The sequence below is a fragment of the Peromyscus leucopus genome, chromosome 4 (genome assembly GCF_004664715.2).
Source record: "Peromyscus leucopus breed LL Stock chromosome 4, UCI_PerLeu_2.1, whole genome shotgun sequence".
Lineage (NCBI taxonomy): Eukaryota > Metazoa > Chordata > Mammalia > Rodentia > Cricetidae > Peromyscus > Peromyscus leucopus.
The window spans coordinates 32,423,766-32,447,872 of NC_051066.1; the positions used below are offsets into that span (position 1 = coordinate 32,423,766).

General features: G+C 35.0%; 1 protein-coding gene across 2 annotated transcripts in view; it reads left to right on the plus strand.

Annotated features, from left to right (window-relative positions):
* The window catches only part of Galnt13 (polypeptide N-acetylgalactosaminyltransferase 13), a 581,705-nt gene that overhangs the window by 515,389 nt on the left and 42,209 nt on the right, over positions 1-24,107 (plus strand). For both annotated transcript variants that reach the window (XM_028874800.2, XM_028874871.2), the window contains 2 exons: positions 8,256-8,395; positions 22,699-22,797. In XM_028874800.2, coding sequence (XP_028730633.1) covers positions 8,256-8,395; positions 22,699-22,797 — 239 coding nt within the window. The remainder of the gene's footprint in view (positions 1-8,255; positions 8,396-22,698; positions 22,798-24,107) is intronic.

Below are 24,107 nucleotides of genomic sequence, written 5' to 3' on the forward strand. Positions count from 1 at the left end.
AATCACAAAAGGACTGTACATGTTCAGCATGGAATGTTTTTTCCAATAATCTTTACTTTATAGTTTATTGAAGCTTCAAATGTCAGATCCTACAGATCCTACAGCCTAAAGTCAGTACATGAACTATCATATTTTCTTTCTAGAAATTACTCTTCTGAAATAATCAAGGATATTATAAAAACTGTACACATTTCTTGATTATAAAGTATAAAATTGGAAATATTTTTAATGTTCAATTATAAGAGTCTTAGTCAATGTTCTATTGCTGTGAAGACATACCACAACCACGAAAACTCTTATAAATGAAAGCACTTAATGGGGCTTGCCTACAGAGGTTTTGTCCATTATCAGAATGGCAGGAAGCATGGTGGCACACAGGCAGACATGGTGCTGGAGGAGGAGCCAAGAGTTCTACTTCTGGATCAACAAACAGCAGTAAGAGAGACTGGGCCTGGCTTGAGCATTTGAGACCTCATAGCCCACTCATAGGTAGATTGTGAGCCTAGCCTTTAACGGCTGAGCCATCTCTCCAGCCCATAGGTACTATTTGAAATGAATATGAACCTTATAACTTATTTTTTAAAACTTTGGAAAATTAATGCATAATATACATGCAAATTATAACAACACAACAAAGCCCAGAGAGTTCGCAGGTAGATTAATAGCGTGACCAGCATGCCAGTATGCACTCTGTGTTTTTGGTGATGACTGGGGAATCCTGTCTTGAAGCTGAGGACAGAAAGTATATCTAGAGACAGCATAATTTATATTCCATTTGTTTCAACTGATATCAAAATGATCTTTGGTTAAAAAAGCTACTGTACACATCCATGTTTTAATTTTTCATCAATTTACTGACTATGATATCTTTGTTAATAAATTGAACTGATGTTTGAGGTGATGACCCAGAAAATTCACCCTCAAGACCTTCTCTAATTTTTATGTATGAATATGAGCCAGAGTTAAATACATTGAAACATTCATTGATAGTTGGATATTGTTTATCTATAGACACTGTAAAGTTTATTATGATCACTAGACTAAAATTATGGTAATAGCAGGAAATATGAATTAAACATATAATTACTGCATTATAGCTGAGACAATTAACATGTTATTATAGATGTATCCTGTGACATCTTGAGTGTTCAGAACTCTGAGTCATTTTCATATACATAATGAAAGGATAAATTCAGAGTGGATTAAGTGAGAAGCTTTGAATTAAAACAACCAGAATTCAAAGCAAACTTCTGATGTATAGTACTAAGTAATATAAATAGGATAATCATTAATAGGCCTTAAAATATCTTTTACTGTTATTATTTCACTTAAGAAAAAAGTGCAAATCTCTATTCATAATGCTTTGAGTGTAATTTCTCAAAGTAAATAACAAAATAAAAGGTTGTTTTCTGTTCATTCTAAAGTTATCAAACATCAAAAATAAATTCTTCACCTAAACATTAACTGCTTTACTCCTTTCATAGGCAAACACATAGTTAATATGACATTACTTCATACAACTCTGATTGGCTACATAGTCTTGACTGTTGTGCATAGAAAGGAATGGGGATATAGCTCTTGTATCATATATTTTAAGTCAGTTTTTGGTATTTCATGTATTTTATTTTAATTAATTGTAATAACACTAGTGTATGTGGGGCTGTACTTTATTAACATTTTCATAGTCTCACATGATAATTTTAATTTGTAAATTGTATTTTGCCAATTAGAGCACTAATGATTTACTTAAACATTCTGTACTCAAGAAAAACAACTTCTTCTTCCTCTACTCTAGTGATTTTGCAAAATACATTCACATGTTTAACATTCCAAGGTTTAACATGGAATTAAGACATTCTGTCCTCCTGTCTTCTGCAAAAGAGGGAACCCAATCTCTAACAGTTACTAACTATCCACTGGGGAAGAACTTACCTGAGATAATTATGATTTTCAATCTAACACCTGTTTAAAAATTTGAACCACAATTGCTCAAAGTATATGAATTTGATGCTACTGTACAACACATTTAGAAATGATGAAGGGCAGGTTATGAATAAAATCTATTAACCAGTTCTAACAAAGCTGCCCCAAGATCCACAGGCTAAAATTCTAATGTTAGGTATGAGAAGCCCCCTTTAGTGTTCTTGGTCAGGGGAAGTCCAAGAGACTCCCAGGACATAAGCTAATGGTGTGGTCCTCGATTGCTTCACAGACGTTGAAGGTATATCCCTACTGCTGAAGAAACAGTGGACTTCAGACACATGAAATGGAAGCGCAAGCTGGATCTGACCTGAAAGTCTCCTTCCGAGAGACTAGCTTTTATGGTACCAGAGGTACCATTGAAATTTCTGAGGGGAAAACAAAACAAAACAAAACAAAACAAAAAAACCCCAAAACATCCAATAGTCCTAGCTATCTATAATGTCTGTGAAGTACAATGACTGACTCGGATGCATTAATGCTATAAATATCCTAGTGGTGTAACCAGCTCTCTAGTTAGATAATGGGGCCAGTCAACAAGAGGTAAATCATGCCTCATACCAGAAAACTAGCTAACTGGGGCCAGAAGATTATAGAACTGGAGGAGAACCTACAACCACAATTTTACTAAAGTAGCATAATTTTTAACTGCATTTTGTATCCACAAGTTAGTGTAGCTATCCTCCCTCATCAAGAAATGTCTCTTTGCAACATAGGAAAACCATTACAGAAAACCACAGCCAATCAAAATTCAGGAAACAATTAATTGGGCTAGGTCCAGCACCAACTGATACACACATTCCTTCCTGCAGAGAAGTTCCTTAAATATGAAGGAAAACAACTCAAAATAGCTTCAGGAAACTCCTAAAACTGATCAGATTCACTAAGCTGCTCCCTGCCAGAGTAAACAACAATGGTGAGAGTCCTTCTCAGATAAGAAATCTGCAAAAGCAACTCAGACAAGTCAAGCTGCAAAGAAGGTTCAGAGAGCAGACCAGGTGCCGGGAAGAAGCAGAAAGCAGCTGAGCTCCCTGGAAGAGGTTTAGACAAACTGAGTCATGTAGAAATAACACCCTGGAACCTGTTGGGCTAAGTGCATGCTATGCAGTGGGCTCCAGGTTCCCAGTTTTGTGAACTGTTACCCCTGCTGGGGTAGGCTTTGAGTAATTTCTGTTCCAGTAAGGAACTCCTTATTCATGTTCCTGTAAGTAACCCCAGAACATCATTGATTTACCAAGTTGTATCCATATGTTGGTTTGTTGCTGGCTCACATTTTGGAGTGATTCGGTGTATGTGTAGCATCTCACTAGGTAAAGTTTTATCACATAAAAACAATCCACACAACTCCTGTATCTAAAGCTCAGGAAACATTATGAAATAGAAGGTAGAAATATTTTAAAAGTTGGAGGAGCAGGAAGTTTGAGGTCTGCTGTGAGACAGTGTCTCATACAAATGTCAGGAAAGGTATACCCATAAAGTCTCAAGAACATCACCACCCAAGCAAGACCTGAATAAGGACAACCAACAGACATGCTAACTGGGAAGTTGGAAATCTCATGGGTCACCAACCTGCGACAAAGAACTATAGATAATTAGGAATGATGAGAATGGGAGAAATTATCGTCTTTCCCTGGAAAAAGTCCTCTAATTAGTTATCCAATACCACATCATCAGACCTGAAATTATCTATATACAAGTAACATTATAAGAACTGAACAGGTTGTATTTATATATCTGGGTGTGAGTATGTGTGTGAACATAAATTTGAGGGACAGCAAGGAAGGTACATGGCAGGGGTTAGAGGAAGGAAAAGGAAGGGGAAATAAAGGAAGGGATATAATTATAAAATAATTCCAAAAACTAAAAAGTTAAATGCCTACCTATGTGGTATCATTTACTTATTAATCAAGTATGTAAACATCTCAATAATTTAAATAGCTCTTTAACTCAATTTTAACCTCATTGTCAAATCCTTCCCAGAGTTCCTGAAAACCTCATTGGAAGATGTGCCATAAAACCTGGAAAGTTTTCTAAGTTTCTTTGAAAAGTACTAATTCATTAAGACATAATCAGTACCAATTTCTCACCCTTGTATTAGTCTATTTAGCAAAATTTCACTACAGTGTTTTTCTTTCTTCCCTTGCTATTTTCTTCATATCTTTTCTGGCAGAATGTAATCAAAGGTAATGTGACTACCTTCCCTTCTCCTCTCCTCCCCTCCCTTCCCTTCCTTTATCTCTCTTCCCCCTTGTATTTCCTGTGTGTGTGTGTGTGTGTGTGTGTGTGTGTGTGTATGTTTATGGAGACTAGATAGATATATTGTGGAGGTGTGTGTTGATTTTTCTTATTCCTACATGGATGTTATTGTCTGAGACCCACTTACACAACAGCTTCTGAATCTCCAGGATTAACTCCTCTTTACATTTACTGATACAGAGAAAATAGAACTTCAACTTCCTAGTAGTGCCAGCAACTTTTCTCAGAGTATGCTTCTTTCCTTTTCTATTCATCTGTTTAGGTGGTTAGTTTTGTTTGAGTGCTTCTGAGGCCCTTTACTGAGCTAATCAAGATTGGTTGTATGCAAGTTTGAATAATGGTATGTCTTGATTGCCTTAAGTGCCACTTAAATTCTGGCCTGAAAAACATGCCCTGGGAGCTTGTAAGAAATGCAAACTCCAAGGTCTGAACTGGACTAACAACATTTTTAACAATATTCTCTGGTGATATAATTTTAGTCTGTGTCTCTATATGAAGTTAAAAAGGCATGGAGAGAAAGGAGTTTTGTCTCACACAAATTGAAAATCAAGGAGGAATAGTTTCTCAAAGAAAACTCATGTTTATGATAGAGGACAGCTTGGATGTTAAACATGCAAAAGACACTAATATATTTAGCCTTTTGTATTACATAGTAAGTATTGCTGTATGTTGGTTACTATATTAGGCATTTTCCAGGAAATATTTAGTATTCATAGTATCCTGTAACATATTAATAATGAGGCACTTTAGGCTTCAAGAGATGAAATAGTGTATCACAGATTCTTATTGGCAATGATCAAATTAAACAATATTATATTAAGTCCTAATGAGTATAATGGAGGAAAGCTGAGCAAGTGAGGGATATAGAACATGGACAAGAATGATGAGAGGAAGTGATCCATTTAGAAAAGTACATGAGGGTGAACCTGGAAAAGCAAAGTTTGAGAAAAGACATACACCAGGTAGAGGACAACTCAAAAGTCCCAGATCAATGTTCCAGACAGAAAGAAAGATAATTGTAAAGTTTTTGGCTGGGAGTGAGCTAGACACTTCTGAAGAGAAGCAATGACAAAAAACCAATGCAGTATATCACTAATGAGACATTCCATGATAATTTTCAGGTGATGATCAGCGATGTCCAATTATTATGATGGAAAATCCCTAAAACCTTTTGAGTTGGGAAATGGTATTTGATTAGTTCGTTAAGTATATTATCTTGAGTGCATGCAGTAGTGAACAAATGATCAATAAAAGTATCTCAGATGTTAGGAATGGGTTAAGAGGTAACTGTAATGGTAGGTCTAAGATGGAAGCCATAAAAGGCAGAAAATATGCTGTGAATGTAAAACAATAAATAATTACTTCTAATAGTTTGCCATGAGAAATTGGTAGATATTTGTGCTAATCAAGGAAATTGAGAGCCTAGGCAGTGAAGCAATGAGAGAGGTCAGCTTTGGTCTTTGTGAGTTTGAAATGCCTAGTAGAAATCACAGTGACATTGCTGGAGAAACCATTGAGTAAACGACTTTGGAGAGGTTTGGTTCAGAGATACAAGTTTGGGGAAAAAGTGAGTTGATGATTCAAACCACAGTACTCAGAATATTCTCATCCAGGTTCTATATCACAGTCACTGACATAGTCAGACAATCATGAAGACATGAAAAAGTCCTGCTACCTTGTCGTTTCACCAATGAATACTAGGCCACTACTACCCCTGCAGTAGAGGAATGCAGAGCTGGAGAGGTTTATCGCCACTCTTCAGTCTTTATGACCACGAGGAATGCATTTCCCTAACTCCAGTGGTTCATTGATCAGACCCAGTCAAATGTCCCAACCTAACTGGAAGACTCTCAGAATGTGAAGTTGTAGCATCTGCTGGATCCTAGTGGTTTCTATGTAATATTTCATTTCTAAGTAGAAAAGTAAGGCTGTAGAACAGTGGTTCTCAACCTTCCTAATGCTTGTAGTGACCCCACCCATAAATTTATTTCCATTGCTACTTCATAACTGTAATTTTGCTACTGTTATGAATCATAATGTAAATGTTTTGGAGATAGAGGTCTGGTAAAGGGGTCATGATCCACAGGTTGAGAAATGCTGTAGAGGGGGAAATAACTTACCAAATTATTGAGATAAGCTACAGTAATATGCATTTCTGAAGTTACTTTAACGTAATTATGTAAGACAAAACCAAATTCAAAAGCAGGTGTTTTTTCCAAATAATCTTTTGGTTTTTTTTTTACTCCTTATCCAATCCAGTGAGAGCATTTGTGCTGTTTCTGATCTATTCTAAGTTGATATGCAAATAAATCTTCAAATATAACATTTATTCAGAAAACCACTAATGAAACCCTTTATTTTATTTTTCTTTTTTTGGAAAATAAATCCTGAAGTCAGTACTACTCAATCATAATTCTGAAAAATGAGAGTGTGGATATTAAATAAATCATTTCAGTTAGCTTTATCTACCACACAAATGAACACAGACCACTAAAGTTGCCACAGAATGAAAGCCAGGGAGGGTTCAGTGCTTTCTTTCTAGACTTGATAGCACCCCTTTATAATCTTGAAGGCTACGTTTTATGTAATTTTAACCACTGTAACTCTTACTACAATATGCCATTCTTTCCCTTATCATTTTTTTCAATATGTGACATTTTTTGAGTTTCATTATTTCAAGGCTAAATCATGTTAGAATTTATGGATAAAAAGATTTTAAGACAGACATTGTTTCTTAAAAAAATCGAAGCAAAACAATGATGTTTTCTTTACAGAGACCAGTTTAAATAATCAATATTTCTTTTACAAGGAATTGGTTTTACTGCTGAAGTGTCATCAGAATGCTCTACAGCAATACTTTGGCATTTAATTTTGAAATAAGAAAGATTCTCAAGAGATAAAGGATGTACAGCCAGTGGATAATGGGCTTTGGAGTGGAGTTGCTTTTGAAAGCTGTGACCTGATGATGGGGCTTGTCACAGAAACCGGGTGTCTAAGCAATTGTTGCTTACTTTACAGTGGCTCACAGGCTTTGCTTCTTTGTTGGGATACAATAGTTTAAATACTAGATTTGTGTGTGTGTGTGTGTGTGTGTGTGTGTTAGCATCTGATAGTCACTGACCTTAAATAAGTAAATTAATTACTGAGATATTTACAAAATAATGTAATAAATAATTGCTATCTTGACACAGTTATTTAATCATTTCAGTAAAATGCTGTTTTTAATATGAAAAATAATGAGCAAATCAAGTTACTATCGTATGGCCTATATAGAAATTCATAGTATTATTGTTTTTGTTTCTGAAAGAAAACATCTTTCTATGACCACCAGTGAGATAGTTATTTTAATTCAAATGGTATGTTGTTATTTGAAATAAAGTTATATGATTAAAAAAATAGAGCAGAATAGATAAATATACTCCTTTCCATTGTTTATGCTAGTTTCTTAATGTTTACTTATTTAGTAATTTTTCCAAGGTCTTGAGGTGATGTTTGATGGCTCATAAAATCAATAAATAATAAACACAGTCTATAGTAAGCTTAGATAGAAGTACAAGAAGAAAAATAGAGCATATGTATGGTCCATTATGAAGAACATATTTACATAAATTTCCCATAAACTCTTCTGATGGAGAATAAATGACTCTATAGGGAAAATATGAGCATTAACAAAGCAATGAAGTTTTCATTGGGTAAAAACAGAGCCATTATATAGTTAAGCTTTGCCTATTAGATACTAAATTAACACCAGTTTATATTTAGCTGATGATTTTTTCAATCTAAGAATTTCAAGTTCTTTGCAACAAACATTTGCATTTCAAAAGTCATAAGCAATAAAATAACCATTTTTCTATATCTATTTGGTGTACTAATTGGATGGTAGTGAGAAAGCCAGCTAGTGGCAACTGCACATGTGTTTGAGTTTTGTGGAACTCTAAAGAAAACTGATAGCTTAGTAAACAGATTGAAATAGTACTAAAATAGCACAAACTGATTTGTATTTTTCTGAAACATTCCAGGTGTTGTCAAAGTGGATTATGGAGATGTGTCAGTCAGAAAAACACTAAGGGAAAATCTGAAGTGTAAGCCTTTTTCTTGGTACCTAGAAAACATCTATCCGGACTCCCAGATCCCAAGACGTTATTACTCACTTGGTGAGGTATGAATTATTTATTTTGCTTAAGTTATAAATATATTTTGCAAATGGAGCAATTTATAAGGAGCTCAATATTTTTTCATGTTATGAATAATATACTATAAGGGTTTTTAAATGGATCTATTTTAAATGACTTTCTCTCTCTCTCTCTCTCTCTCTCTCTCTCTCTCTCTCTCTCTCCCTCTTTTCTCAAGGACCATGAAGGTCTTCAATTTAGGAAACTCTAAAGAAAGAGAAAGTTAAAGATTGAACAAACAGTATTTCCTTGTTTCTTTACTAACATACCATGATTTGGCCAATTAAACTTATTCTCTTAATTGTTTTCTGTGAACTCCCAAAAGCTTTTGCTTCTGAGTGTTAGAATCACTAGTATTGTCTGGATTGAAAGCAAAACTGAGTAAACCACTATGTAGCCACAAATTTTGATACAATAATATATTTGAACAATAAAATGTATTTCCAAAACAAGATATGAGATTGAAAAGTTTGTTATCAGTTATATTTTTTAATTAATTAATTAAAATTTATTAATATTTATTTTACATCTTGACTGGACTTTCCCTTCCCTCCTCTCCTTCCATTCTTTCTTCCTACCTCCCTTCTCCCCAACTCCCCCATCCACTACTCCTGTTTCTGTCCAGAAAGGGGCAGGCCTCCCATGGATATCAACATATAGCATATCAATTTGCTGTAAGACTAAGCACTTCCCCTTGTATTAAGGCTGGACAAGGCTATCTTGTAGCTGGAATTTTCTCTCCAGGTCCCACCAAGTCCCGGCAGTCCCTTAGCCCACTTATAAAATAAACATACAGACGCTTATATTATTTAAACTGCTTGGCCATTAGCTCAGGCCTACCATTGTCTAGCTCTGACTCCTATATTCAGCCCATTTCTATTAACCTATACTTTACCACGTGGCTTGTGGCTTACTGGTACCTTACATCTTCCTTGTCCTGGCAGCGGCTGCAGGGAGTCTCTCACTCTGCCTTCCTGTTTCCTCAATTTTTCTCTCTGTTAGTCCCGCCTATACTTCCTGTCTGGTTATTGGCCAATCAGTGTTTTATTTATACAGAGCGATATCCACAGCACTTCCCCTTTTCTTCTTTTTAAAAAAGGAAGGTTTTAACTTTAACATAGTAAAATTACATATAACAAAACAATTATTGAGCAAGAATTACAGTTACAATATTAAAGAAGATATCCTATCTATCTTATATTTGTGATATCAAGGTTTTATATCTAACTTATCTTTTATCATAACTAAGGAAAATTGTAACTATCTAGCTTCAACTACATCAAAGACCTCAGAAGGATATAATATTACCTGAGAAATGGGAGAAGGATGCAAGCAACTTTCGGGAGTCTTGCAGGGTAGACAGAGACAGATGACAGCCTGGACAGTCACCTAATGTTCCTTTGTAAAGTTGGGGCATCTGTCTTCAGCCCATAGGGCTAGAGTCTCTCGGTCATTTTTCTCAGTGTCCTGTAGAATGTCTGGCAGTTTTCTCTGTGAAGCAGGAACCTGAAGGACGATTTTGTCATGCAAAGTTTAGTGGTCATCTTTTTATGGGTCCTGCATGTCCAGTCAATCAAGCAGTCCAGGCAAGAACAGTTTCTTGCCCAAAGGGCTATTTTTGCCAAGGTGAAGATAAACTCCATATGGAGTTTCTTCAATGCCCATCCTCCTCTCTGAAGTAAATCAGTGGTGCCAGGAGCAGACATGTCTTAATGTTCAGAAAGTCTGAAGTTTTAAAAATATTTTAAATGTCATATTCTGTAGATCTTTGAAGTGTTTGAAGATTACCTATCTATCTGAAATATATCTATGTATACCTAGAAGACTTAACTAATATGGCTACAAGTATGATTATCATAGATGACTAATTATTAATCTCTTTTTAAATTATCCATTACAATTTTAAATGAGCTGTACAAACATAACACCTTAAACAAGAGTAGAAATATACACCCAGTATAACAAAATTAACTTTATGTTTGTATCAATAAACTAAAATCTATACAAATGTAAAACATTTTACACAAGTTGTTGCTCTTTAAAATAGGTTCAGCAATTTACCTTTTTATCCTATCATATCTATATCATATCCCCTTTTCTTCTTTAGAAAGAGATTATATTTATAATCAACCTGTCTTAAATAAAAATATTGGTTTTTCTCTGTCCCAGAGGGCTCTTCTGATTTGAGACATAAGAATCTCTTAACCTTATTTTTTTTTTAAGCAATATGTCTGGGTTTAGAGAGGGAATGAGCCAATTCCATTCCATCTCCAAAGCTACCTTGGTATATTTGGGAATTTGGGCATAGCTTCTCTTACTACTTCCTGATGGAAGGGAGCGCTGTATCTTATGGGGACACAAAGAAAATTTTAGAATTATGGAGTAGTCTGTGAAGGTGTATCGTCTGAGCCAGTTGCCTTGAAACGGTTGCAGTGTAGGTTTTCAAGAGCCAGTGAAGCATTAAGGACAGCTTCTGTTCCTATTGGTGGAGTCCCACGAGTAGATCAAGCTACACAACTGTCACATGTATGTAGAGGGCCTATGTTGGTCCCATGCAAGCTCGCTGGTTGTTGGTTCAGACTCTGTGAGTTCCTACGAGACAGATTAGTTGTTTCTGTGGGTTTTCTTGTGATGTCCTTAACCTCTCTGGCGCCTACAAACCTTCCTCCCCCTCTTCAGCAGGATTTCTCAAGCTTGCCCCAGTGTCTGGCAGTGGGTCTCTGCGTCTATTTCCATCTGTTACTGGATGAAGGCTCTCTGATTTTTTATAAATTACCTTAAATATCTGGATCAATAGAGATAGATGGATTCCTTCAACTGTTCAATAGTCAATCTGTTTCAGTAAGACACAATAAATGTCAATACCCTTGGAAAATTTTGCACAGAAAAGTGAAACATGCAAGTTGGATCTTAGTGTTATAAAATGGATTTGATATTGATAGGAGTGTACCATTCACATTTATAAAATACTTAATTACTCAATGTACATAATTGACTTCATAATTACACATATATACATAAGAATCAACTGCTCAAATTATGATTTATTTCCTTTATGATATATGCTCCCTATTTGTAGTTTCCTGCTTACTACTGAACACATTTCTGATTCAAAACTAATTTAATATTGATTATGATAAAATCATTTGACCACAAATAATTCATTTAGGAAATATTCAATAAATGAGTTTAGTTTTTAATTATCATTTTGTAGATCATAATAGTAAAATATATAATAACTAACCAGATTCAATCTAGTATATTTGGTGGTCATACTTTATAGAAAGAAGGCAATGAAAGAAAATTTTACTCAAATTGAGTGGAGGTGAGTTGTTTTTAATGACTAATGTGAAGTGCCTTCCCATTGCTCTGTTGGCCAAATTTCTGTCCTCCATCTGTTGTGCCCTGTCTTGTGCAGAATCCCAGTTTCCATGTATTTACCTTGGATTGTGTAAATGAAAATGTTTTGTATAGTAATACAAATTTTGACATGGGTGATTTCAGTCACTCATTAGTTCTGCTTTGTTTTTCAGGGGAGGGTATTGTAGCTGTTCCTTTCTAATGTGTAATATATGGAAGTTAACATTGATTTCACAGAGGTTTATGCTCAAAATGTATGAGAACACATTTTAAACTAGGACACTCCTCCCACACAAGCTATGATAATCCACTGATAATCTCTATAAAAATGTGTAATATTCTCATCTCTTTATTGAAAAATCTAGTTAATCATGAAATTCAATCTACCCTTTAAAAAGAGTGGTATTTCTTTTCTAGATATAGACTATTATTCCCACTTTCTCAATGACACATTATAAGAAATCACTGTCTCCCTTTTAGTCATGTTGGTGGAGACAATCAAGGAGAACTTTTGGGAAACTCACTGGGGCCACCAAATTACTCCTGAAAAGATGAGAAGTTTATTTGATTAAACAAAACCAGATGTTTACATCAAAATTAAAAATTCAGTTGTAGGCTTTGTGCATGTCAAGGAAATCTAATTGACTTCCTTTTAAAGTAAAATTCAGTATAGGCAAATTCCTCTCAGTAGTGTGGTGAGTTTGAATTATTTATCTTCTGTAGTAAATCAAGTACCTAAACTTGATATAAAAATATTCTCAAAAAAAATCAGTGATTGATTTGAGGTCTTTGCAATGTACATAGAATAAGTAGCATTGTGGATTGAGAAAAGTCCCAAGACCTCAAGTCAGTCAAGGGAAGGCTCACATCCCTTAAAGCTGATTTGTCACTGTTCTAACACTACTCTAGTGGCTTCCATTAATTTTACTGTTTTCAAATGACAATATTTTCCTCAATCTAGGTAGGGCATTTTGTTGTTGTTGTTGCTGTTGTTTTTAGTTAATGAAGAAATAGTTACATAGAAATTAGTGTGATTGGTCTAAAGGTCATTTAGCAAGTTAATTATTGAAGTCAGGATTCAAGTGCCTGTTAGTCTAGCACCATACCTTATACTTTTCTTATAATCATACATAAAAGAAAATAACTGCACTTGATTCACTACAATATTTTTATTAAATAAAATCTGAGTCTTTTTTTTTTTAATTTTTCAATACAGGGTTTCTCTGTGAAACAGATCTGGCTGTCCTGGATCTCACTTTGTAGACCAGGTTAGCTTTAAGCTCACAAAGATCTTCCTGCCTCTGCCTCCAAAGTGCTGAGATTAAAGGCGTGCGTTACCACCAACCAGCCTGAGTCCTGTTTCTTGTGCTAAGAACGCAAAGCTAAATTAAAAAGAAATGGACAAATCCCTTCACTTTAGAGCTATTCTACTGAAACAGAGAGGATGCAGGGGTGGGAAGAGGCAATCAAACAGACTAAGGAAATCAGTGGGATTCAAAAGTGCCCCACATGAGCTACATAGCATGCCATGGTCTTACTCAAACACCCAATAAGTTTAAAACTTCTTTGAGATGTAATAAGTTTTGAGCTTCCTGAGATATTAATGTACTGTAGTTTTCCATTTTAAAACCAAGTTCCAAAGAAATCCAACACAGCATCTGTATCCATGGAAACAGAAAGGCTAATTCAGCAAGCTCTCCTCAATTCAATTTCACTTAACCATGTATATATAATTTAAGATGGGCATCTTGATAATGAGGTAGTGTTAAACTGCTAATGAGCAACAGTCATGATTTGAGGCTTTTTCTTTCTTACCCCCCGTCATGTCTTTCATTCTACATGAGGGACTTTCTCTCTAATAGCATTCCAAAGTGTCCAATGTAGAAGCTATTTGTTATCAAATTATTTTTTAATCTAATCATGTACTTCTCCCTTAACTTCTAGTGACCTTTTAACCATTTAACATTTTGTATAGTTTCAGTTTTGTAAAAGGTCCATATGTTTAATGTTGTTCTATGTTGATAAAAGCAAACATTTCCCCATCAATCAATTTTTCTTTATAGCTTTCTTCATTCTTCTGATGATTATCATATGTCAACACCAGAATCAACATGAGTAAACTTATTGATGTTAGACATTATTATCTTACTGTCTTATGTTTATATCTTACTCAGATAATTGAAATATTACTTTACTCAGCTCACAAATTATGTGCAATTGACAATCAGATGTTAAAAGCTGTGCAATTTCTTTGAACTCCAACCTTTAAGTAACTTAATGCAGCATGTGCCTTTTAGACTCAGTAAGCAGATCATAATGGAATAAGGAGGTTGAGCCCTTTGCAGCATTAAATTCTCTCTTAAGTAGCTCTTTAGCTTATGTAGATTTCACATGACAGGTTCAGACATTCTAAATATAAGGACTAATTCCTATACAAGATTAAAATAAATAACCTTCTAAAACAGTATGTTGGCCCAAACTTTTGAGCTTTGACAGGGTGGCATTCTATATCTATTGTGAGATATTTGGAACAAAGGACTATCTGAAGTTAAAAGCAGGATTTCTGGAGCCAAGTGACTTAACCCTTGGTACTTAAAATTTCCATCTGCATGCTGCCTGGACACGTTTGGGCATTGGTCTGTGTATTTTGAATTGTGCCATTGACCTCAGCACTTTTCCTCTTAGGTCCTTTAACCACATCAGCTAGTTAATGTCCTTATATGCATGGTATTATATTTCTTAAATATTTTTGAAGAGCAAACCTAAATAGATAAAAATAGACATCTATAAAGCTCTGAGGCTGCAGGGATTATGGCTAAATTCAGTTACTAACAAGTGTGGAAGCTAAAATGCTTAAAGCCTTACCATCCCTGGTAATCAGATTTATTTATAGATTCACAGTGTTCTTGACCCTTTAATAAGATAACCCAGTAAAATAACATCCCATTCTAGGTCAGACACACAAATGTGGGTATTCTCTAGCCATACTTTAATTCTAAAATCTTGGGGATCCAGAAGCTAATTTTCATTTAGAATAAATGAGTACATACATCTGTAGGTGAAATATTTCATATTTCTGAAAATTTAGAGCTACAATAAACTATATACAGTTTGGGATATGAGCAATGTAAATTTGGGCTTGTAAAATACATAAACTCTTTGTGTATCCTTCTGATCCAATAAATTTACCGTTATATATTACAATTAATATATATGCAACAAAGCACTTATAAGATTAACATTTCAATACAGAGTCGGTATAAGTATTTAATATGTGTTAAGTAATGATAAGTTAGATTATGCCCAATTAAAGGATAAATGTGTTGTTATTTATATTTTCTAAAGTTCTTATTCAAGTATAAGTGATGTTATACTTTATTTTTAGAATGGAGATTTTAAATGTAAAGATTGATTGGTGGGATGGGGACAATTCCTCCATGTTTAGATTAACTCTCCTCTTGGCAATTCAGCTGAGGGAATAAAAGCTAATTACTGCTAAGAGGGCTTCTGGTGTGCACAAGAAACTGTGTAATGGCTTGCTGACTTCCAGCATCAGCAATAAAGTGACAAAACAATACTCTCATTTTTATCCTTAGGAATTATTTCCAAGCAATAAAAGATTATGTGTAAACAAAGAAACCACAAAGCAGACAACCAATTAAAATGAGGTGTGCCTTGCTCTTATGCTATGCCATCAAAGTATAGTTTGACATATCACAGCATAGAAAATAAGTCAAAGAAATACTACACCTCCAAACTCCACAGTACTTTGGTTATTTTGATGTAGAGCATATAACACACATATAAGGGATTCTTAATGGATAAAGTTCCTTACTGGTTGATTGCCATTTCTTAAGACTAACATCAGTGACAGGTTAGGACCTTGTCCAATTCTTTCCCAGTGATTCCCTTTAGAAGCACATACTTGACTGTGTACCAAGTTGTTTGTGGGTCTCTGGTTTTACAATCACATACAGTACAGTATGTCTATGTAAGTTAAAGTAAAACTTCTAAGAGTCTATTGTCTTCTACCAAGTAAGTTCCAGTGATAGAAGCTAGGTCTTCAGGGTTGGAAGCAAATGCCTTTACCTGCTGAGCCATCTTACTGGCCGTTCTTTTAGTCTACATAACTGGTTTCCAAACTCTATTTCTAAATGATTTATGATAATTATAATTATAATTATAATTATTGTCTTTCATTGCCTCTGATCAATAATAGCTCTTTTCTTGTCTGTGTAGTTCTCCTTAATAATACTTGCTTATTGGAAAGTCAAGACTGGCACTTGCCAACTTCACTATAATTACTATATTCATTACTTGTGAAAATACTAGTTCAATGTTTGTCATTTTATTGGCATAATGGTAGATAATTTTTGATTTTCAACTTGATTAGATTTAAAAGCTCCCAGGAGGTTAATGAAGCACACCGTTGGGTTTGTCTGTACATTTTATTTCTACAAAGAGTAAGGTAGAAAGCAACATCTTCCTAAATGTGGACTGCATCAGCTATAGGCTGGGGATAGAAGATGAAATGAAAGAGAAAAATGGGCAAGTGAGCAGTGTAGGTGATCTCTCTGCTTCTTGGCTGCCATGTTCGAGCTTCTCTGCTCATCCACACTGGCTCCACCATGATGGAAGAAAATCCCTGAAACCCTCAGTGAAAACCATCTTTTCTCCTCTGTGTCACTTTGTTTAGGTATTTTTGACAAAGTGACAAAGGCAGAAGGGAAAAATTAACACAGCATGTAATAGGTAGGCACACATATGTAAGTGACTTCTATTATGGTAGGGATGGGTTGGCTTTACAAACCAATATAAAGGCTTAGCTTCAGCTTCTCTAAGTGTGCACAGATTGCAGACTGATTTGTCCCTGCAAACATTAATCTAAGTTCATTCTGACAAGTTTTCTAAACCAGCCATCCATATCTATTTCTATTCTCCCAGCTTGACAGACTTCACTCTATTTCAGATACAATAACCACTTTGTGCTACATTTGGAAGGACAAGTGATACTACTTGCACATAAATTAAGAAGCCAAAAGCATGGTTGTAACTTCAAAAATAGGACAGGCTTCTACTAATAAAAATAGAACTCTTCTGGAATTCTTTTGAAATGACATCATCTGACTTAAACAAGAAGATCACCAGGACAGAGGGTAAAAATAAAAACTCGAAAGAAAAGCAAAAAGAAAAGATAACATGGTGTGAATTAGACAACAAAATGAAGCAATGAGGTAGATTCACAGACTCCAAAATAGGAGGCGCCACATTCAGCACTGGCATGACATTGTCATCTTTGCAGACCAGGAGGAGAAATGAGGGGCCAGACAGAAATTAGGCCAGGATAATTCCAAACTCCAGCAGTTTCTGAGGAGCAATTATTTCCCACTAATTTAAAAATAGTAGCTGAACCTGGGAAGGGCCTTTCACATACAGGTGAGCTCTCTACTTTATAATCTGAAGGGTCTCAGCATTGTGTCACCTGTGGATTCTTGAAACTCTCTCCCTGCAGTCCCCCTTTTAAGAGAAACCAAAGAACAAAGCCAAAATCTAGGAGGAAAGGACAAAAGGGAAAGTAAAACGAGAGGTTCAGACAAAAAAAATTAAAAATATGAAATGAAGCATGATCCTAATTAGTCTTATTAATAAAAACCAGGAGTCAGAGATCTGGGTAAAAGCTGAAAGATCAGGGAAGCAGAGCAGCAGCAACTAGCGACTTCTTACCTCTCTGAATCCTCAAACCAAAAGTGCTGAGATCCTGTTTCCACCCCCACTTTATCACTTCTCTCTGCCAAGCCTTATCACTTCCTGTTTCCTCTCTGTACCGACCTCCAGACCTCTATGGTTACCTAGTAGCTAGCTCTATCCTCTAATCTCCAGAGAAGCTTTATTTGTCAGAACACAAACAAAATATCACACATCAATGAACGGTTAAAAAAAAAAAAAAACAACTAAGAGATTAAAATAACAGTAGAGGCTTTAAATAGACAATCTTTAAAAGTACAGAGAAGACAAATCTCCAGATGAAGTATGAAATGACTCCCGATCAACCTTCCCACTTAAAAGTTAAGGAAAATAGAATTCAGACAAAGCAAGAAAAAATAACTTGAAAAAATTATACAAAAGAGTGAATGCTAAACAACTCTATAATCAGCAGTATATATCATTATAGATACTGCAAACAGGTTGAAATTTTAGATGCAACCTAATTATTCAGAAGTAACTAAAACATAAAGTAAGTGTTGTAAACTGTGATATAGAAAAGAACAATAACATCCAAATTCAGCAAACCTCTAAGATACATCACTAAAATATAGGAAATTATAGAAATTAAAGAACAAATAATCTCAGAAGTAAGTGCTTAACAACTAAGAACACAATATCCATAGCCTTAACAGAAAAATCCATTATAGTTTTAAGGGTAGATAAGGAGGACAATTTAAATGACAAAGAAAATTTAACTTTGATAAAATTTGTTAGACATAGAAGATAATAAACAATACCCAAAGCAACATTTCGTAAATGTAAAAATCACCCTAGTGAAGAAAAATGAGCATTATTGAGTGTAATTCAAGGAGCCAGTCCTGAAAATTGAATCTTTATTGTGAGAAGGAATAGTATACACAGTATTTTCCATAGTATGAAATACCAAGATATTTTGAGGCAAAAACATCTATTAGACTTTCAAGCAGTAAAGACAATTTGATGTCTAGGAATATTCATTCTTGTAAAATTGATAAGGAGCAAACCAGATTGTCACTGGACCTGTCAAAAGTAACACTTTATCCTGGAAGTAAGTAGACCAGCATTTTGTATAACCTCAAAACCATATGTTGCCAGGCAAGGACTTCTGATTCACCAAAGTGATTTTCAAGTACAGAGACCACAAGATTGCCTTGCACATATATGAACTCAGAATATTGTTTTGAGTAATTAAGGACATCTTTTGTCCATTTGTGTGGATCCAAACTGGAGATATTTTGTAATGTCTGTTGTTTTTTGTTTCCTAGCTCATATACAAGCTACTTGAAATCTCTTCTGGATTCATCTGAAAAGAAAAAGTGTTCCAAAATTTACTTCCTGATCCCTGTTACCCTTTAGCCCAGTCACATTGCTCGACATCATGACAGTAGACTTCATACTTGTTTTCTGGCTTCCTGAACTGTCTCTAACCCACTTTCAGCAACCACAGGAAGAGATTACTGTGCACGGGTGTACTGAGAACACAGGGTTGCTGACATTATTTAGTCTTGGACCCTTGTGTAGCCTGCTCCTTGCGCCCTGCCCCATGGCCACAGCTGCTAATCTGTTATTCCGGTATTCTGTAACTGCAGGGGCACCTGTCTGCTATTCTCCTGTCTGGGTTGCTCTTGAATAGATGGGATTAGGATTGCTATCTCACAAAACTAAAATGGTCTTTCCCAGTTCCCTTGTAAACAGACACCTATATCACTGCCTACTCTTCCTGTGCTTTGTGTTTTTATGAGGCCTTTTAAATTAATGTTTTAAAGTAAAATATAATTTATTACTTTCACCTTCCACTTCCCTCCTCTAACTCCACCCACCTCTCCCTCAGTTCCTCTTGGATTGATGGGCTCTTTTTCTTTGGTTATTATTATTACACACATATGCAAAATTATATGCATACAGCATAGTGAATCTGTTTACTGTGGCTTATGTGTATATAACTTCAGGGCTGATCATTTTGTATTGAATAACTAATTAGGGGATTCATCCTTAGGAAAGGCTAATTCTCCCTCTCCCATGAGACATATTAATATTCTGACATATTGTGAATATGTTTTTATTGCTTTCTTTCATACTTAAATGTAAACTCCACAGTGAAAGAAATTATGTTTCCTTTGTTCATTTCTGTATTATCCTACACCAAGCAGTGCTTTATGTAAGATGTGAATTTTCTTAATATTTTGATTTAATCATTGAATTCATAAAAGATTACAAAGAACAGAAATCAAATTTCTATATCATAGATAGTAGATCAATAATAAATTGTTATTAAGGACAATATATTTTGGGCATTCTTCTTTTAAAAAAAAGTCATTTTATTGTAATGAGTTCACAAATACAAACATAACTAAATTAGAGTAGACAATTAAACACTTTCTCAGTCCCAAACTTGGAGGTTTTTTAAAATTCTGTACTTAATTTATCAGAATCAAGTGTCATGTGCCTATTTAATGTATTTAATGTTCCTTTAAAATGCTACCATCAGATTATATATTGGGAAAGATATGCTTTGAAATTTTTATTGTCAAACAGAGATACAAAACCTTACAAGTGACTTTACATATAACACTGTAACTTATATCTCTTCAAGTGCCGTGAATCTTGTATGTCTTTTATGACAAATTTACCAGAGATATGATATTAGAACTCAACCATATAATGTATGATTTATTAGACTATGTGAATTGCACACAGACCTATTTACCTATCAATTATTACCTTTCTAATTATTGTGCATGTGCTGATCTTGGAAATGATCTGCTTATGGGCTCAGTTTTCAAAAAACCTAAATCAGCTTGAAAATACAATCGAACCTATTTGCGTGTACTTTTGGAAGTACTTTCAGTAGAACAATCACAGTGTGCTCTTCTCTGTCCTTTGGGTTGCAGCTCAGATTTCTTGATGGAAGTGTCTGTAATTCTGAACCAAATTTCCACCCATTGAAAGAGGGCTTGAGAATCTTAGCCACTTCCAAATCTTACCCAATGTGATCATTTAGGTCTTCCTGCTAATCAAAGGATTTTTTGCACCCCCAGGAAGCATTAACAATAATGCTCACAAAATAGGAAAATTTAATTATATACATCTCCTCTATTTTCTGTAAAATTATATCAAACATCTCTAATTTTATTAATTGGAAAAAATGAAAAAAATTGTAACCAATGCATAATAACCTTGTAGAAAAACAATATCTAGGTAATTACAGAGTATACAATAAAGATATGTATATCTTTACATGACACAGAGATACAGAAATCTCAGAATCAGGGTAGATAAATATAAATATGCACTTGGGTGGTGAATAAAGAAATTTTTTCTTTTTTATATTATTAAGAAAATTTCTGTTCATTTTTATAGCAACCACAGGTGCCCCTCTCCTCCCTCTGCCTGATCCCCAGCCTCCCCTCCAACCCATCTCTCATTCCCACCTCCTCCAAGGCAAGGACTCCCATGGGGAGTCTGCAGAACCTGGTACATTCAGTTGAGGCAGGTCCAAGCCCCTCCCCCTGTACCAAGACTGTGTAAGGTGTCCATTCATAGGCACTGGGCTCCAAAAACCCCGTTCATGCAGCAGGAATGGATCCTGATCCCACTGCCATGTGCCCCTTAAGCAGGTCAAGCTACACAACTGTCTCACCTAAGCAGAGGGCCTAGTCCAGTCTCATGGAGGCTCCACAGCTATTTGGCCCATAGTTCATGAGTTCCCACCAGTTTGGTTTGGTTGTCTCTGTACATTTTCCCATCATGATCTTGACACCTCTTGCTCATAGAATCCCTCTTCTCTCTCTTCGAATGCACTCCTGGAGCTCGACCTGTTATTTGACTGTGGATCTCTGCATTGTTTCCATCAGTTACTGGATGAAGGCTCTATAATAACAGTTAGGGTATTCACCAATCTGATTACCAGAGTAGGCCAGTTAAGGCACCTTCTTCACTACTGCTAAAAGTCTAAAGTGGGGTCATCCTTGTGGATTCCTGGGAACTTCCCTAGCACCCTGTTTCTCACTGTTCTCTTGATGTCTCCCTCTATCATGGTATCTCTTTCCTTACTCTTCCACTCTGTCCCTGTTCCGGCTCAACCATCCCATTCCCATATATTCTCATCCCCCATCCCCTACCCTCCATTGCCCCTTCTCACCCTCAGTTTTCTCATGGAGATCTCATCTATTTCCCCTTTCCAGGGCAATCCATGTGTCCTTCTTAGGGTTTTCCTTGTTAGCTGGCTTCTCTGGAGCTGTGGGTTGTAGTCTGGTTATCCTTTGCTTTACATCTAGTATCCACTTATGAGTGAGTACATACTATGTCCTTCTGTGTCTGGGTTACCTCACACAGGATCATATTTTCTAGTTCCATCCAAAGAAAATTATTTTTAAATACTTCATTTATTTAACACAGGTATTCTTTCCCCCCTCCACCACTTCTTTTATAACAATTTATGCTTGATTTAAAAATCTCAGCATCTTTAATACTAAGAAATGACTTTAATTTACATTCAGTTCAAATGTGTAATAACATTATGTTGATCACAGGACTAATGCAATGTTTGATTATAAACCAGTAACATATGTTTATACTTGCCAGCTTAATCTTGCTTTTGAGGAATTTGCAATATGAAATGGCATTTAGCTTGTAACAGTGGTTTGTAGGGTTAAAAACTTTGTATTAAGTTTAGCACTAGGTATAAAGAAAAATGTACAAATCTTTCTAAGTCACAGAAAAAAAGCAATGTAATTATCTTTTTATTATTTAACAAGATGGAACATATAATACAGAAATCTAAAAATATAAACTCAAGTACAAATCCAATTTATTTTCCTTTTTAAAAAAATGTGATTCTATAGGAGTTTAAGAATCAATTAGTTATTTGGATGGAATTTCAGAATATTCTAATGTTTAAAAGACTTTGATAACATATATAGAGAGCTTCCTTCATTGTTTGATTAGATGCTAATCTCAAAACCAACATTGTTCCAATTCTAGCTAGGAAAAGTTTAGGAAGATGTTTAAGCCTAATCATAGGTAGAAAAAGATAAAATGATATTTAAAACACATTCTTAAAATAATTTTCTTACAAACTTTTATTATTTAGCTAACACTCTGTAATTCATGATTATCAGAACGACTTTATGGCTTAAGTATTTGAATTTGTTTGACCCTCTTGTTTTGTGTGTGTTCTCTTTAGATAAGAAATGTTGAAACCAATCAATGCTTAGACAACATGGGCCGCAAAGAAAATGAAAAAGTGGGTATATTCAACTGCCATGGCATGGGAGGTAACCAGGTACACAGTCTTTTGTTTTCGGCTCCTTACTTGGGGTAGGAGAGGAGGGATACTGTTAAAACAATCAGTGTATGCTCTGGTTTACATGTCAATAATAAATGAACTGGCATTCCAACCAACAACTAATTATGCCTATCTCATTGTTCCAAGTATCTTAAGACCAAAACGCAGATTGAATGAAAAAAGCAAAACTTAAAATAAGCCTATATTAAATGAAGACAGTCAGTATACTTAAACATCTCATTTTATCATGATGTGTTTAAATGTGCTTTGCCATTAACTGAGTAAGAAAACAATGTTTCTACAACTGCAGTGTTTTCCCAGTGGTGATTTTCTGTAATTGGTTTGTTAATTTCTATGTGTATAAGAATTCCTAAGAGTTTTTGAATTTCAAAAAAAAAAAAAAAAAATTAAAGTGGATGAGTCAGCACAGTGACAGATAGAAATCTAGTATGAATTTCCTACCAGAGCACAAGGAAGAATCTTCTGTTTTCCTTGAGCACGGAAAAGTTTCTCTGGGAGAGACACCAAAAGTCCACTTGTTTGTGAGTCACTGTATTGCAGCAGTTCTGATGTGTAGTCACGTTAGGAAGCCACATTTAATCTTCCTGGGAACTGCAATCACAATGCTGAATCTGAGATAGCAGATAGTCAATAAACAAACTGACTACAGGAATGGATGGGGACAACAGCAAAAAGTTCTGTGCCAGTGGGAACATTTGTGGGCAAAGCGAATTGAGGTTGCAACAACTATCCTGTCCAGCATGTGTCAACATTCTCTACAGTGACACATGTTGACTTTGGTACTATGAATCAAGAAGAAAATGAGTCCAGTTGACTGTGGGAGCTTGCTTCACAGAAAGCTTGCGTGATACACTAAAGAAATGTGAAAAGGAGCTTTCTCCATTAAGAACAAAACAAAAATATTAAAATCCTAACTAATGTGTTTCCAAGTTTCAGTTCTAGTAAGAAGATATTTAAAATCAAGTTTATAATTTATTGCATTTGGGAAAAGGGAATTACTGAAGATAATATAAAAGCAATTTAGGAAAAAATGATTGTTAAAAACTGTACAAAATCTCCTGTTATTCTATAATCTCTGCATTATAAACTTAATAATAAACTAGAAATCAAACAAATATAGTTCTCCTTACATAAGTATTTAGTAATGTTTATAAATATACATATATACTTATTTCAGAGCCTTTTAATCTAAAAAGCAATCAATACAAATAACCAACTAAGTTTTGATGTTTTATTACTTACACAATAAGGAAAATTATTTCATTCAATTTTTTTTCTTCCAAAGA